This window comes from Equus caballus, unplaced genomic scaffold, assembly GCF_041296265.1.
Source record: "Equus caballus isolate H_3958 breed thoroughbred unplaced genomic scaffold, TB-T2T haplotype2-0000767, whole genome shotgun sequence".
Classification (NCBI taxonomy): domain Eukaryota; kingdom Metazoa; phylum Chordata; class Mammalia; order Perissodactyla; family Equidae; genus Equus; species Equus caballus.
Genome location: NW_027221986.1, coordinates 21,635 through 37,145, shown reverse-complemented (window position 1 = coordinate 37,145; position 15,511 = coordinate 21,635). Strand labels below are relative to the sequence as shown.

Below are 15,511 nucleotides of genomic sequence, written 5' to 3'. Positions count from 1 at the left end.
GGCTAGACTAGGGGAGGATTTGCTCCCAAGTCACTCACACGGGTGGTGTCAGGAGTCATTGGGACTGAGAGTCTGAGTCTCCATGTGACTGTTGGCTGGGCGCTCCCTCAGATCTCGCCTCCCTTGGCCTCTACATAGGGCAACTGAAATCATCGCCACTTGCTATCTCATTTCCAGAAATGTGACAGAGAGAGAGCGCAAGAGATGGAAACAGAGGGGGAGATAAAGGGAGGGAACTCAGGAAAGCAAGCAAGAGGGAAGTGACAGAGTTTTTGTAATTAAAACTTGGATGTGACATTCCATCAGCTGGGCTGTATTCTATTGCTCAGAAACCAGTTACTCAGGATGTAGTGGTTCCACAAGGATGTGCACAGCAGGAGGGAGGGAGCGCTGGGAGCCTTGGTGGAGGCTGCCCACCACATAGGCCGACAATGAGGCGCTTGGGTCTGGTTCTAAGGCCAACAGGAGACTGGGAAAGGTTGAATGCTAGTGAATGACAATATCTGAATTTCCTCGAACTTCCAACCCTTGAAGGTGCAGAGACCTGACAAGGAGCCCCCAAGGGGCAGTGACTTTTCCCAAATCACACGGCTGGAATCCAGGCCTGTTTGGAGAGGTATTCCCGACTGCATCCACCCCTTCTTGTAATTCTTCCACCTCTAAGTTCGGGGACCAGACCCAGGCGGCACCACCTCCCAGATATGGGAGGCGTTATCACATGTCCACCCGAAGACGTCCCTGGGAATGTGTTTCTAGCGCCATCCCATCGTGCAGGTTGGGAGACTGGGGAGGCCCTGAGAGGCACAGTGGCTTTTCCAGGACACAGAACTGCTAGGAAAAAGGAGATCCGAACTGGGGCGCTCTCTCTTCAAAGCTGGGGCGCTGGTTCCGATCCCAAGGAGCTGTGGGGAGGGCTGTGATGGAACTTTCTGTACAGCTCGGGAGATGACACGGGCAAGGAGGGTGAGCGGTCAACAGCCCCGAGGGGGCTTTGGGTGGGTCTGATGGAGGGAAGGGCCCCCCATCCTGGAACCTTGGAGACATGACCTCACTTCCTTGGCGACCGACCCCAACAGAGCTTAGAACTCTGGTCACCAGGCAGCCATTTTGTACACATAGCCCATTTGACCAGAGACACTCGACACAGGAGGATGTGTTCATGTATCCCCTCTTTGCGAGGCTCTGGCGCACAGAGAGCCAACAATGACAGTCTTCTCCAGCGCTGTCGACACTGGCTGAGACCGCACCTCCAAGACCTCAGGCCATTCGGAAGAAGGAACCCTCAGGTAACACAAGGCAGCCCAGGGCGGGCCACTCCGGGTCAGGCCACAAGTGTGATCCCACCCTCCCATGCGGGCAGCCCCACACCCCTTGACCCTTATTGTGTGTGTGTGTTGGCGGGCATGGAGTGACGGAAGGCAGGGATGAGCGTGGAGCTACCCTGGACGGGAGCAGACGGTTAGGGCTTGGAAGCCTGGCGGTATGTCGTGTTCATATCCCAGGTGGTGGCTGGCAGGATGGAAGGTGAGTGCTGGGAGCCAAGCCGCCCTACCCGTAGGTGAATCCCAAGCCCGTGAGGTGTCATCTCATTCGCTCCCTGTCTGGAGGTCTATGCGGATGCCCCTCTGTCTGTGCTCGGTGTGCGGGAGAGTTTTCCCCCTGTGGGCAAGTGCAGGCAGGCCCCTGCTACCTGCCGCCGCGGCCACCGGACGCTGTCTTTGCAGAGCTCCACCCAGGAGATGGTCCAGGAGCTGGCGCATGGGTCCTACGGCTCCATCTCCCTGGACAGGGGGCAAGTGCAGCAGACCACCGACCTTGCCCGGGGCTGGACTGAGGGGAGAGTGAGTGACACCCGGGGCCCTGAGATCACCGGGGTGTGTCCACAATCCAGAGTCAAATCTGGAGCCCTCCCCTGGACCCGCCCAGGGCTTTCCCACTGGAGTGTCCCAAGGGCCCAGTCCCAAAGGAATCTGGACTTCCACGCCTCCTCACCAGCTACCTAGGAGGGTGGGAAGTCGCTCTTTCCTAACCCTAGGCGGAGTAGACAAAACACTGATGTTTGCGCTTCACACTCGGCCAGGGGCATCTTTGAAATCTGCCATTTTCTGAATCTGAAACCTCTGTAACGAGGGTCTCAAACCTCCCTTTCGTGTAAAAGAAAGAAAAACCAGCGTCCTTTCTTGTAGTCAGCCAGATCCTCACAGCGTCTGTCTGCCCGTGCACTGTCTCCCGACTGGGGAGGGCTGAGGTTCCCACCAGACATTTCCCTTCATGTCAGGAGCACATGAAGCCTCAGGTGGGGGAGCGGGGGAGTCCTGCAGCCCTGGCTTAGGGCGGTTCTCAGTTCCGACGCACAGGACCCTGAGCAGCCACTTGGCAGCCCGAAGCTTCCGTCCTCTCATCTCTAGAATGGGGATGTTTGTGTTGGATTCGCTGGTCAGTGCTCTTAATGCACGCTTTGGTGCGGGGCGGTCTGTCCTTGCCAAGCCAGCCAAGTGTCCTGAGGAACTCATTGTATAATCCTCCCCCCGCCCAAACTCAAATTGGACTTTTCAAGCCTGGAAACCGGTTGGCTGTGGGCAATCCTGTCCCTCCTCTGCACACATCCCTGAGGGGCTCACAGTTCCTGGGGGACCTCCAGACCTTGACTTCCTGGAGGTTCACGCTGGTGCTGGTGACTCTGTGTCCTTCCTCATCTCACCCAGCGCGGAGAGTCACTCGGGCAGCGGAATGAGGCCTGCAGGATGCGGGCCCTCCAGGCAGGCCTGCTGGAGAGGCTGCCGCCGTCCATAGGACCAGCCTTGGCGCCTCGAAACATGGCCAACGTCACCACCATCGTGTTTGACTGCGCGGCTGTCCTCACCTCCCACGGGGTCCTGGACCACCTACTTGCTACGTGAGTGCCCAGCCCCTCCTCAGCACAGTGGTGACTCTGCCCACTGCCAGCTGTGTGTCTTGGAAACGGCCCTCCATCTCTCTGAGCTTCGATTGCTCCTCTGCAAAGTGGAGTGGGAGAGGATAAACTTCATCGGGTTCTGGTGGGCACGAATGGGATGAGCCACGGCAGGTGCTTCCCTGGGGCCTGGCTCTACAGAAGGGGCTGAGAGACGTGCCGTGGTTGTTCCTGGTTATTCTTTCCCTCTCCCCGATGAAGAGCAGTCTGCTCCCCCATCGCTGGGATGGGGCCTTTCTGAGTTTGCAAAGGCACACGGAAAGCACTCTGGCAGGGAGTGTGGGATTCCATGCAGCTGGTCGTGGGGCGGGTCCTTGGAGTAGCCAAGGAGGGGTCTCCGGGGCCGCAGAGGGGCCCCAGGCCCACTCAGCTACCGGGGATGCTTCTGGTTGGAGTTCATTCGAGAACACTGTATATTAAGCACCTGTGACATGCGGGAGCTTTAGAGACACTTGGCACAACGCAGTGAATGAAGCAGACACAGCCCCTGGACCCCCGCAGCAGCCTGAGACTCAGATAGTCACACACCATATCATCCACAGATCCTGTCCCCGGCCTGTCCCAGGGGATGCCCTCCTATGCTCCTTTACGACTGGAGGCCTCTTCCCACGTTCTCATGCATGATGGACCCCAGCGCCAACTAAAGACCTGAGTGTTCTTTGAGTGCCAGACGAGGGCCTCCTGTCTCCACAGAACAGGGCTGGGGGAGAACAAGAGGACAGAGGACTGTGGCTGGGGCGGGCCCGGCACAACTCTGATCTCACTCATCTTTTGATTCCTCTGGGAGGGCTGAGGTCTGATGGCTTCTACTGCAAGGGGATAGGAGTGAAAGAGAGCTGTGGGTGGGGTCCCAGAGCCCCTGGGAACCAGAGGGGAGGCTGGCTTGAGCTGTTCCCTGGCGACCCATCCCCACCACAGTCCCGTCTCCCTCCGCTTCCCCTTCTCCATAGCCACCCCTTCTGACCACCACCAGCAGGCCCAGAAGAGAAGGGGTGTTAGCGAGCCGCTCACACATCGGCCTCAGTCCTCAGTCCACTTGCACAAGGGCGTGGAGGGCTGGGCTGGACTGTGTCCAGCCTCTTTGCGAGAAGAGTGGCAGTGGGAAGAAGAGACTCACACAAACCCCGTGTTCCACCTGCTGGATGAGCAGGCCTGCCACTGCCAGGATGGCCACACAGGAGTCAGCGCCGGGGTGGGACTCCCCCCTGGTGGAAAGGGGCAGGCACAGGGCCCAGACCCAAAGCAGGGTGCCTTGGGAGGACAGTGTGGAAGCGACGGCCAGGCCTCTGGCTCTGTGGCCCAACTGCTTCCGCCCAGTACCGCGTCTTCTATGGTGGGAACCTGGCTGGACCCAATGCAGGATTTCTGGGAGCCCACGCCCTTTCCCTCTTTCAGGATGCGGCTGGCCTCTCTGCGTGTCATCTGGCCTGGGTCGCACCTGGGAGGCCCTGCCTACCTTCCCCAGGTCCAGCTGCAACATCTGGGGCCCAGGAGGGCAGAGCTGGAAGGTGAGGGCACAGCAGTCTGGGAAGACTGTCTGCGGTGGGGTTCACGGGCTGGGGTTCCCTTCAAGACAGCGGAGTCTCTCCTGTCTTGTAAAGTCGGGTACGTAGGTGAAACTTTCTCTTTCTCCCGCTGCAGCGCCAGTTCCAGAGCTCCTGCCGGCTCTAGAGCCAGAGCAAGGGCCAGCTCCGGGGCCAGAGGCAGCTCCAGCTGTAGTTCCACCGTCCGCGCCGGAGCTGGAGGCGGCCTCACCACCAGCAGCCTCACCTCCAGCAGCCTCACCTCCATCGGCCTCTCCAGGGCCGGAGCGAGCGCCATCAGCTTCAGCCCCAGTGCCAGCTTCTGAGCTGGAGCAAGATGCGCCATTGACTTTTGGACGATCTCTGCCTCCAGCTGCCGAAGTCACCGCAGAAGCGAGCGCCGAGCTGAGAGAGGAGAGGCCTAAGCTGCTGGACTTCCCTCCGAAGCTGGTGGCCGAGCAGCTGACCCGGATGGATGCGGTGAGCAGCGGGGCTCTTGGGCTAGGTGGGGCCCGCCTTGGTGGGCCATCAGCTGCCCCAGACCTCCTGTTCCCTCAGCCGCAATCCAACGATGTGGGTGCAAGTCACAGCTCCCCCACTTACCCACCGGGTGACCTGGGCCACCTTCTGGCCCCCAAGTCCTTGCTGTCCCCACATGGACAGTAGAGAGCACACCAAGGGCGGGCACCTGCTGGGCAGAGTGGCTGTGCGGATGGATGAGGTCGAACAGAGAGGAAGCGGGGCAGAGAATAGCCCTCTGGTGGGGGAGGGAAGCTCACTGGAGTGCTGCCAAGTCCTGGGTCACTCACCCATCGGCCCAGGAGGCCTCAACAGCCTCCGTACTTATTAGACACCTAGTGCGTCCTTACCGACATGGAAGACAGGCAAACAAAGCCCATGGTTGTTGCTGCCTCGGGGGAACGTGCAGCTGAAAGGGGAGTGGGACCAGGGGGTGATGAGAACGGGTGGAAGATGCCCCTTGAGATGGGCAGGTGTGAGCCGTGTTCTGGTGCTTGGGGGAAGCAAGACTGGGCTGCGAGCCAATGGGACTTCTCTTCCCCGCCCCTATTGGGTCCTCGGTCATCCTGCGCTGGGCGGCCTCAGCGGACACAGACAAAACCCAGAGACTCCCAGAAGCTTCAGGCCACCTCCTCAGGTTCCTGAGCTGCAGCTGACCAGTGCCTCCTGCCTGGGGCTGCGGGGGCCTGCAGACTCTGAGCTCGGGTGTGGCAGGGTCAGGTGACAGTCCCCATCCTCCCCAGGAGCTGTTCAAGAAGGTGGAGCCCCGCCACTGCCTGGGTTTTGTGTGGTGCCAGCGGCCCAATGGGAGCAAGGAGTACCTGGCTCCCACGGTTCGGGCCACTATCAACCAGTTTCTTCACGTGTCCGGCTGCGTCATCACGACGTGCCTTGGGGACCTCAGCATGACGGCCCAGGACAGGGCCAGAGTCGTCGAGCTGTGGATTCAGGTGGCCAAGGTCAGTAGCGGCAGGGCCCAGGGAGCCCCTCCCTGGAGTCAGGGGGACTGCCCCTTCTCCTCTCGCAGCTTTCAGCCTTGAAGTCGGTGGTCTGGGCCTCGGCAAAGTCCTAGGCCCCTTGCTGCCAAGGGCCTGCTGACCTTGAGTGCTGGTCCCAGTGGTGGGAAGCTCCCTTCCCGCCCTGGGTTGAGCTAAAATCTTCCTGCCCGCGAGCGTTACTCATCAGCTCCCAGGTGTGCCCTCCCTCGCTTCCCTGGGCATCTGCCTCATCCAGGACAGCAGAAGCCCACGAGGGGACACAAGCCAGAGGAAGCAGGGCTCCAGCCCGCCGTCGCAGCTCATTCCCTTCCCTTCCTCAGGAGTGCCGAGTCCTTGGAAATTATGCGTCCCTGCGTGCCATCGTGTCTGCTCTGCAGAGCCCCTCCATCAGCCGTCTGCAAAAGACATGGGGACGAGTTGCCAGGTGGGTAGGCCGTGCTCCATCCAAGCACCACCAGGGCGGACCAGACATCCCCCGTGCGACTGCCATGGACCCCTCATTCAGCTAGGACCATCTGGGAGGCAGCGGACCCTAGGGATGGGGACTGGCCTCCTTGCTCGGGTCTCTGAGACTCTCTGAGACCCTAGGCAGTGGCTCCCCCCTTGTCACATCCTGGATTGAGCCACACTGGAGATTTCCAAGGGTGTACTTCGCAGCAACGGAGCCCTCATCGGCAACCAACGCTGTTAGAAACAATGTGCTCAGTCGGAGTGGGAATGGAGGCCCCAGGTGACCGCAGGAGAGCCTCCACCCGAGTCCCACGGTGACCTCAGAGCTCCGAAGAACCCGGGGAAAACCCTCGTCCAGGCCCCAGGCCCTTTGAACCTTCCGGGTTCTCAGCCAAAGGCATTTCGCCTTCAACCGCCCCGGGTTTTCTTTCCTCCTTTCCTCTCCCCTCAGGAAGAGCTCTCGAAAGTTGAAGAGGTTCATCAAAGACCAGTGGGTGAGCAGGAGGCAGCTGGTGAAGGTAAGACGGAGGCTGCACATCTGGAAGGAGGGGGAGCGAGAGGGGAGGGGACCCGGCAGGATGAGCTTTGGTTCTCCTGTCACGTGAAGTTGGTCAGGAAAAGATGGACAGGAAGAGGGATGTGCTAGCTCCATGGGCAGGTGGGGGCAGTTTGGGACAGGAGGCCAGGGGCATGGGATAGAATGGTGCGGGCTGGACTGTTCCAGGAGGCTGAGGACCTGGCAGAAGGTGCCGGTGTCTGGCTTCCATGCTGCTCCATCAGCTGCCCTGCATCTTCCTCCTGGCCACTGGCTGGAGCGAGTGGGCGGGCTTCCTTTCTTCCGAAGTCAGCCCAGTCTGTGCTCAGGAAGCCAGGGCCCCACTGCTCCTTCTGTCTTCACTGTGCCTCGCAAGAAGGGCACCCTGCCTGCCTGAGGGATGGGCACTGCCGGATCCCACGGGCCGGGGGCACTCAGGGGCTTCCCAGCCTTGGGACGGACACTGGACCTGGGACAGATCTGTGTCCCCTCGGTGACTCCCCACTCTGGCCCCTAAAGTGGGCGCTGCAGACAGTCCCAGTGGGATGCTCACCCAGGTCCTTGTTGGCGATGACATGTGCCCCGGAGGGCAAGGGCAAGTGCCCAGGGAACTGATGGCTTCTTCAGGGATCCTTCCCGCCCAGACGTCAGAAGTTTCCTCGTAAAACAGAAAGGAAATGCCACCCCGCAGTGCCCTGGTCGCCCCCTCCCCTGCTAGTCAGACGTGGCATTCGGGGTCCCCATCCTGAGCGGATGAAGAAAGAATTCTGTGCAGGGGAACTCCCTGAGGGGATCCTAGGGAGCTGAGGGCTTTAGCAAGGCCTTGGCCTCGGCCTGGGATCAGAGACTCCTGGGCGTTGGGGCTGGCAGAAGCCACTTGACCAGGCCTCCTGAGACACCTCATCTCCCTCCATCCGTGGCTCGGCCCAGCTGGGGGCCCGAACACAGCCTGAGAGTCCCGAGGACAGCACTGTGGTCAGCGGCTGGGCAGAGGGTGGTGTGAAGGCAGAGGAGACAGGGGCCTGTGGCTGGGAGGGGGAGCAGCCTCTCCTCTGGGGCCCCCTGAGCAAGTCCCTGCCCCTGTGTGGGCCTTGGTCTCCTCATCTGGGAGCCAGAGGGAGATGAGCCGTGGTGCAGGCCTCACAGTGGGTGCCGAGGCTCAAGGGTGGGGAGGAATGTGGGGAGCTTGGACCTGGCTCCAGAGGCAGGCTTGAGCGGAGAGCAGTGATGACGGTCAGATGACGCTTGGGCCTCAGGAGACTGTGGGAGGCAGACAGAGTTCGTCAAACCTTCCAGACGAGGTAACAGGTTCAGGGAGGCCTGGGCGGGCCCAAGGTCACACAGGAGTGAGTGTTGGAGCTGGGATGGCTCTGGAATCAGAGCACCCTGGAGGCGGGAGCCGCAGGGGCACCAGGTGACTGGGGCCACATGTCCAGGGTCCCCGATCTGGGAGGGGTCTGGGAGGACACTTGGAGGGGAGCGTCGGCTCACTGGCCCTGTCAACACCCTGGCAGGAGGCGACCTCTATGTTGACCAGCCTGGAGACGGGCCCCACAGGTGCCCAGAAGGTAAGGGTGCCTGTGGAGGAGGGGCCCAGGAGTCGCAGGAGAGGGGACTCCCCTTCCTAGCCGGAGGTCTCTACCAGCAGAGAGGGAGCCTTTCTCCTCCAGCCCTGCTCCTGGTGCCACAGACCTGAAATGCCTGCATTGGAAGTGACCAGGAGGAGGCCTGGAACGGATGGGCGCACAACGGATTTGGGACAGGGAGGGGCGGGGACCACGTACCCTGGGTTTTGCCAGAGCCGGCTGCTGGGAGGTGCCTGGAGGAGTTTGGGGTTCCTGGAGGAGAGAAGAGGAGGAAATTGGGGGGAGGCCGCCTAGGTGGGTAGCTTGGGCTGGGCAGGAGGCTGGGGTGAGGAGTGGAGGAGAGGTCTTTGACGGCTCCTGAGAGCGGGATCTCATCACCGTCTCCACCCCGCTGGCACAGGGGCTCATCCCCTTCCTTGGCACATTCCTCAATTACCTACTGCTGCTGGACACCAACATGGAGGATTACCTGGAGGTGAGTGAGCCTGGAGGTGGAGCTGGGGATCAGGATTCGGAGATTTGGGAGGAGAGACTTGCACTGAGGCTTGAGCTCACAACCCTTGGCAGAGTCCTCTCGTGAGGGCCTCACAGCCACCCCGGGAGCTGGGTGTCATGGCCATCTTAGTGATGAGTGAATATAGGATCCAGGTGAGCCGCCAGTCCAGGCTGCCTGACTGCGGAGCTGCTGGAGGGTGTGTCTGAGCTGGACTCAGCCTCTCCCTCAGGCCCCGCCCCTGCAGGGAGTGAAGCCAGGCCCCTCCAAGGCAGGAAGCACACGAGTGGCTGAGCATCCCTTCCTGCCTGAGGCCTCAGTCTGTCTGTCTGTCAGAGAGGGCTGTCTTAGAATGTCCCTGAGCCATAGCCCCGTGGCCTCCTTGCTCTGGAGCTCAGAGTCTTGCCCGGGACCCATTCCCGTTTCTGGTAGCGCCTGCTCCCTGGTCGACCCTGCTGGTAGTGCAACCTGAGAAAGGGTGGAGACGGGGGCTAGCTATGGGCTAAGGGGGCTGTTGCTCATGGGCTTTGGCTCTCTGCCTTCCAGGGAAATGAGATCAATTTTGAGAAAAGGAGTGAGGTGAGCAGCTGTGGCCTCCCCGTGCGGAGGGTGGGGCTGTGGCAATCAGAGACTCCTCCGGGGAAGACCTTCTCTGGCCCGATGCCTTGGGCCTTGCTTTCCTTGGGAGAGTTCGGCACCCAGAGCTGGGAAAGCCGTCCCATTGGTGCGTGGGGGAAGGGGCTGGCACCAAGGACACCTTCCTGCAGGAGGAGCTATTTCAAGCCAACTGTGAGAACGAGCAAGTCCTGCACGGAATTGGAGGGAAGGAGGGTTCCCATGTGGGCCAAGACCCCAGACCAGCTCCTTGACCCTCTTCTCACCTGTCTGAGTCCCCAGCACGGTCCCCCACCCAGGCCCCGTCTGCATCATGTCCTTTCTCCCAGGAATTCAAAGTCACCGAGCAGATCTTCCTGCTCCAGGAGGCAGTCCATCTTTACCACATTGAGGCTGAGGAGCGATTTGGGGCCTGGTTCGAGGCCATGGAGCCCCTCAGCGAGGATGAGAGGTGAGGCGGGGCAGGAGTTGGTGAGGGCAAGGCGGACTCTCTCTGATGGCCAGCTCCAGGGAGCCCGTGCCCGTGGCTTCCGGGTCAGTCCCGGGGCTTGTCGCATGGTCACCCGTGGGGCCCTGGGACTCCAACTGCTGGCCGTCTCTGGGAGGGTCACCTGAGGTGTGGCTCCCGGTAGCTGAAAAGTCCCCTCTGTCCTTTAGCTACAGCCTGTCCTGCCACCTGGAGCCCCCACAGGAGAGGGCCGGCAAGATGCGCCGGTTTTTCCTGCCCAAGAAGAACCGCGCGTCTCTCAGCTCAGGGCTCGGTGAGTGTCCAGACAGGCAGGGACTGAAGCCAGGGGCTCCGGAAAGCTTCGGGCTAAGCACGGGCCTAGGGAGATGGACAGCCGGCACGGGGATCCCAGCTCCACTGCTGACCAGGCCTGTGAGGGACAATTCCCTTGACCTTTGTGGGACTCAGCTTCCTCTTCTGTGAAATGGGTGAAGCGAAATGCCAGCTCCCATGTCAGGGACAATGGGGTAGTGTTGACTGAACACTCAGGACAAGGTTTGGAGCAGAATGCAGTGGGGCTGAGGTGTTGGGCTGGGATACTGGTGTGACCCCCCCAATCATCAGTGTCTTCTCTTCAGTCACCAGACCCCTGACGCAGAACCCAGCAACAGTGGCAGATCCCGGTCCTTCCAACAGCTCGAGTGCAGCCTGCTCTTCAGCGGCGGGGACGCGGCTGGGAAACACGCGGGGCCCCAGGCCGGCTCCTCCCATGCTGATGGGGAGAAGAACATTCTAAGCCTTTTCCTGGGAGCCCTGGAGCCCAAGAGGGAGGGGACGACCCCACCCCACAGGCCTGGCAGCTCCACCCCAGCGCCTGTTTACCACTTGGGAAGGGGCCGTATTTCTTTCGTGTTAGTAGTTAGTGCTAGTTTTGAATTTGATGTTAAAATCCTGTTTCTGTTCCAGCCTGCGAGTCACGGTCTGGTTCTTTCCCCTCCTGTGCTCGTGTCAAGGAGACACAGACTCTCGCGTTCCTCCTGGAATGAAGAAATCTTGCAGGGTCTCGGCTTATTGTATGTGAGAGAAGGGAGAAGGGCCAGGCCCCTCCCTGGATACTGAGGGACACCTCCGCGCCCCCCCTTACTCAGAGGACGGCTTCATTTCAGTGTGGTTCACGTGGGCCAGGAGCAGAGACAGCACCCAGAGCTCCTGGCATTTAGAGGGTGGAGGTACTTTCACAGGCAGAGCAACAACCACTGGAATGCGGGTGTCTTTAAAATGGCACGGGCCAGCACCACGACCTGCCCCAGGACAGTGGCTGCTTTTCCACCCCTTTGGAGGAGAGGCCACGTTTTCGGCTTCTCTTGTGGAGGTTCCTCTTCACCAGATGTTAGGAACTTGTCGTTTTCTAATGAGGCTCTGGACAGCAGCAGCTCTAAGTGCAGAGAACGATGTAAAAGCTCAAAACGTGCATGTGGAGGGTCAAGGCCGGAGAAGGTCATGTGCAGATGGACTAAGGGCAGGCAGGACCCTCCCTCCCCCGGCCCCTCTGGGGGCTCCATGTTCACCCTTCACCTGGATTGGAATCCTCTGGGATCCTGGTCCACGGCTCTGAATTCCTTTCCCTGCAAGTTTGGTATCCAGGGGGACAGATCTGTGATGCAGCTTTGAAGGCTACATCTGGGCATCCTTCCCGACGCATCACTGCTCCTTGTCCACCAGGATTTCCTGCCTCCGTGCACTTCCTTCTGCAATTCTTGGAAGGGCAGAAATTCCCTCGAATGCCTCGGCCTCTCTGTCCCGTACCTCGTGGCCACTCCTCCCTGGCAGGGTCTGACGGATCACGGGTGGAGTCTGCTTTGCAAACATTAGATACCCTAATCCTGGCCAAAGAATGACCTATACTCTCCCTCGCTGCCCAGGGTGACATCTGGGCCCCTGTGGTTCTGAGGTGTGTGGTCTCAGGCAATCACCTGTTCACACACTCAGGCATGTTGTTTCTGACTCATCCTAACGGGGCAGGAGGACCTGAGCCTATAAACCATGCAGCCCCTCGGAGGGCTGTGTTCTCTTGCCCAGCCTTATGCTCCGTTTATGGTGTGGGTGTGAACCTTTCCCGTTGGAAGCTTTCAGAGATGAGTCGTGAGAGGAGGGTGGTTGAGGGGTCCAGCAGGGAACGCAAGCAAACGGATGACGGGTAAACACAGCCTGACAAAATTAAAACACTTAAATGGTTCCAGTCTGGTGGTGAGCAGACACTGCTCCGAGCTCACTCCAAGAACCCACCCGGTGACCAGGAGCTAGAGGGTTACCACCTGGCATTTTGAACGCCCCCCCCCCACCCCACCCCGGGAAAGACCCTGTAAGACTAGGACCACAGGAAGTGCTTGGCCCTTCTGAGTTCTCCCCTCCTTTCTGATGGCTGCAAGTGTCACCCAGACACACAGCAGCGTGAACCCTGCCAGGGAGGCCTCCTCAGTACGGCCAGCAGCTGAGGAGAAATGCTGGTTCCCAGCAGCCCAGGCCCTTCTTGGTATGGCACAGCCATCCAGGAAGGTGACTTTCTAAATGGAAGCCGGAGCCGGCTGTACCTTCCCGCCACAGAGAAAGAGAAGTGCCAAGTCCCAAGGCTAGTGCAGGCCCAGGAGGAAGACACCGTGTCCAAGGGGTTTCCCTCACAGGGCCGTGAGGCTCCTGAGAGCCGACCCTTTGGTTGCAGCGCTTTGTTTGTCATGAGCCTACCAGACGGCAGAGGACAATAACTCGCTGCCTCTTTGGGCTTCCAATGGCCAAAAATGAACTGATCGCCAGCAAAAAGAGGCCCACATGTGCAGCACCTGTATCTCATCAGTCTTTATGTTACTTTGATATAAATTTTAGAGAGAGAGCTATATATATATGTTCACTCACACACAAATATATCATGCACTCTAACTTATTCCAAACAGAATCAAGAAATAATACTCATACTCCTCAAATGCACGGTTTTGCAGCTGGTTCCCTCTCGGTAGCTGGTATTTATAAGCACCTTCTTCCAGGACCCATTTCATCTTCCCTTCGCCCTCCACAAACCCCGCGGCTGGTCATGGTGCTCTGCCTGGTTAGGGGACCATAACCTGCCTTCCTGAAGGGTCTGGGTCATGGCAGTCCTACCTGGATTGGATTCTGCTCATTCCCTGGGGACTTCAAGCCCAGGACGTGCTAGCCCACAAAACGCGGTCAGGAATCTCCTGAAGTCCACACGTGGGCTTCCTCCTCTCCAGGCTGAGGAGCAGAGGGAAGCCCGAGTCCCAGAGGAACACGAGGGCTCCAGACAGTGTCTGCTTTGCATGTCAAGATGGAGAAAACTCAGGGGAAACTCTGAGGGTGAAGCAAGGCAGTCCGTTGTCATCATTCTCTGCACTGAATCCACCCAGACGGTTCCAGCAGAGGCTCCACAACAAGCAGCCCCAAGCACCCAGGCGGGAGGCCGGCTGCGCTGTCCTGCCTGGGCTTGCCCAGTACATGCATGGTCTACATATTTTGCAAATGACCACAGCTGAAGATGCCCAAGGGCTAAGATTCACCCTGAGCTAACATCCATTGCCAATCTTCCTCGGTTTTTTTTTTTTTTTTCGCTTGAGGAAGACTAGCCTTGGGCTAAGATCTGTGCCCATCTTCCTCTATTTAACACGTGGGATGTCTGCCACAGCATGGCCCGATAAGCGGTGTGAATGTCCACAACCGTGACCCGAACGTGCCAATGCCGGGCCTCCAAAGTGGAGTGGGCCAGTTTAAGCCCTGCGCCACCCTAGGTTATTTTAACACATCACTCTCAGAAACTGATAAATCTGTCACGTGAAGGTAAGCAATTCTAAAGAGGATTTCCATAATACTGCAAGCTCCATCCCTCCAATAGACAATCAAGTCCTAACAAGCAGCGGTTTATTGTCACGTTGCTGATGCCGGAAAAGGTCTCTGTTGACAGCACGATCCCTCAAAGGCCTTGTCCATTTCTGTGAATCCAATTTCCAGCACATAGAGATCTAAAGATTGAGGCAAATGTGGTCTTTCCTCCTTGCAACTCTGAATTAACATGCAATAAAGAGCAGAAAAATGGAGACCTGGAAGCAGACCTCTTATTTGAGAACAGAGATATACCAGCGCTTTTGAAATGATCTTTGGAGTCTACCGGAGTATTGCACAGAAGGAATGATCCATTCCGACTAGGTAGGTTTTACTGTGTCGCTGTGAGGGCGACAACGGAATCATCCCGCGAATCGGTAACTCTCTGTGACTTTCAAGCGCAGATAAATAATATACTTCGGAAAGGAAAATGCGAGAGCACCGTGAAACGGAAAGCCCTCCTTGCTCTACTCAGCTGAAATCCAGTCTCTCCTCCACAAGAAATCCCTGTCTATGCTTCCTACGTCCCACAGAGGAGTTTAATAAAAGAAAAGGATTGGTATGTCTTGAAGTTGCAAGAGCTCAAGCAAGAAAACGTGGGACCCTTCAAGGAGACGTCAGTGAAGTGCCGGGCTCCATCTCAGGGGCACCAGCGTCTCCTCTCTTTCCTGGTGCTGTCAGCACATCCTTCTTGGGCGCTCACTTTCTCTGCCTGGCTGCTGAGCCTGTCCACAATCGCTCTCTCCCGCCCTCTTCCCCGTCCCCTCCTGTTTGCTCAGATCTTCCACAGTCACCAGCAATTGTTGGCCGTGGAGCTATGGGATGCCCAGACCAGTTCCCAGAATCATCTCTGCCAAATCTGAGGAAGGGCAGGGGTGTGTATGGGACTGGACGGGGCACCCCATGCGAGCGCACCCCGCAGGAATTCACCTCTGCTGCAAGGTGCAATTTTGCAAGGCTACGGCAAGTTCCAAAGGGCTTGCCACTTCTCTCCTGCCAGCAGACCTGTTGGGGCTGGTGCCACGTGCTCTCCCAGTGACCCCTCACTGCTGGGTGGGATGGCATTCTAGTAACTGGCCTTCTGAATATGTAACTGCGCATCCTCAAAGAGATGGGAATTCTTAATCCGGGCTTTGGTTTGGGTTGATTCCCACGATCACGCAGCTTCCTCTGCGAAGACTTGACCATCATCACTTCTTTTCCTCTCGTCCTGTAAAAGTAATCATGAAACTGGACCCAAATGAGAAATGAAGCATGGCTTCTTAGGACAATTATCTCAGTTTCCCTGTACTTCCACCCTTCCTCTCTCCCTCTGGAGCTCTTCTGACCTGTGTCCCAGGACATCGTCAAGCAGATTTGGGTCAAGGACAGAAAGCTCAAGGTCAAAACTCAGGACTGCTCCAGATCAGTTTTCCTCCCCCGTCTCGTAACACCCCCTCCTTGTTTCAGTGTGATTTTATTCTCTTTTATTGCTCTTGCCATTCTCATCTGTGCAAGTCCTGGCAC

The 15,511-nt window shown here is 58.5% G+C and overlaps 2 protein-coding genes across 4 annotated transcripts; both read left to right on the top strand.

The window, feature by feature from the left end:
- Positions 1–1,087: 1,087 nt before the first annotated feature.
- On the top strand, positions 1,088–8,279 carry LOC138922316 (ral guanine nucleotide dissociation stimulator-like). The gene is made up of 8 exons (XM_070259059.1): positions 1,088–1,286; positions 1,725–1,841; positions 2,706–2,896; positions 4,349–4,461; positions 4,595–4,956; positions 5,739–5,954; positions 6,314–6,417; positions 6,895–8,279. Exons 1-8 carry the CDS (start codon positions 1,152–1,154, stop codon positions 7,046–7,048), a joined length of 1,392 nt encoding a protein of 463 aa, XP_070115160.1. The 5' UTR covers positions 1,088–1,151; the 3' UTR covers positions 7,049–8,279.
- Positions 8,180–11,177, top strand: LOC138922317 (ral guanine nucleotide dissociation stimulator-like). Of its 3 annotated transcripts, none has more exons than XM_070259060.1 (7): positions 8,180–8,279; positions 8,493–8,546; positions 8,965–9,039; positions 9,604–9,636; positions 10,002–10,123; positions 10,330–10,433; positions 10,759–11,177. In XM_070259060.1, the coding sequence occupies exons 1-7, from the start codon at positions 8,217–8,219 to the stop codon at positions 10,914–10,916; spliced, it is 609 nt and encodes a 202-aa protein (XP_070115161.1). In that variant the 5' UTR covers positions 8,180–8,216; the 3' UTR covers positions 10,917–11,177. The 3 variants fall into 3 exon arrangements, with proteins under 3 accessions (XP_070115161.1, XP_070115162.1, XP_070115163.1); XM_070259061.1 differs by having other exon boundaries at positions 8,253–8,392; XM_070259062.1 differs by lacking the exons at positions 8,180–8,279; positions 9,604–9,636 and adding an exon at positions 8,280–8,392.
- The last annotated feature ends 4,334 nt before the right edge of the window (positions 11,178–15,511 follow it).

Excerpts from the sequence above, each read along its gene's own strand:
- LOC138922316 (XM_070259059.1), top strand. The coding sequence starts at position 1,152 with ATGTGTTCATGTATCCCCTCTTTGCGAGGCTCTGGCGCACAGAGAGCC. Across the intron at positions 1,287-1,724 it reads TCGGAAGAAGGAACCCTCAG|AGCTCCACCCAGGAGATGGT; the intron begins GTAACACAAGGC and ends CTGTCTTTGCAG. Across the intron at positions 2,897-4,348 it reads CTGGACCACCTACTTGCTAC|GATGCGGCTGGCCTCTCTGC; the intron begins GTGAGTGCCCAG and ends TCCCTCTTTCAG.
- LOC138922317 (XM_070259060.1), top strand. The coding sequence starts at position 8,217 with ATGACGCTTGGGCCTCAGGAGACTGTGGGAGGCAGACAGAGTTCGTCA. Across the intron at positions 9,040-9,603 it reads ACATGGAGGATTACCTGGAG|GGAAATGAGATCAATTTTGA; the intron begins GTGAGTGAGCCT and ends TCTGCCTTCCAG. Across the intron at positions 9,637-10,001 it reads ATTTTGAGAAAAGGAGTGAG|GAATTCAAAGTCACCGAGCA; the intron begins GTGAGCAGCTGT and ends CCTTTCTCCCAG.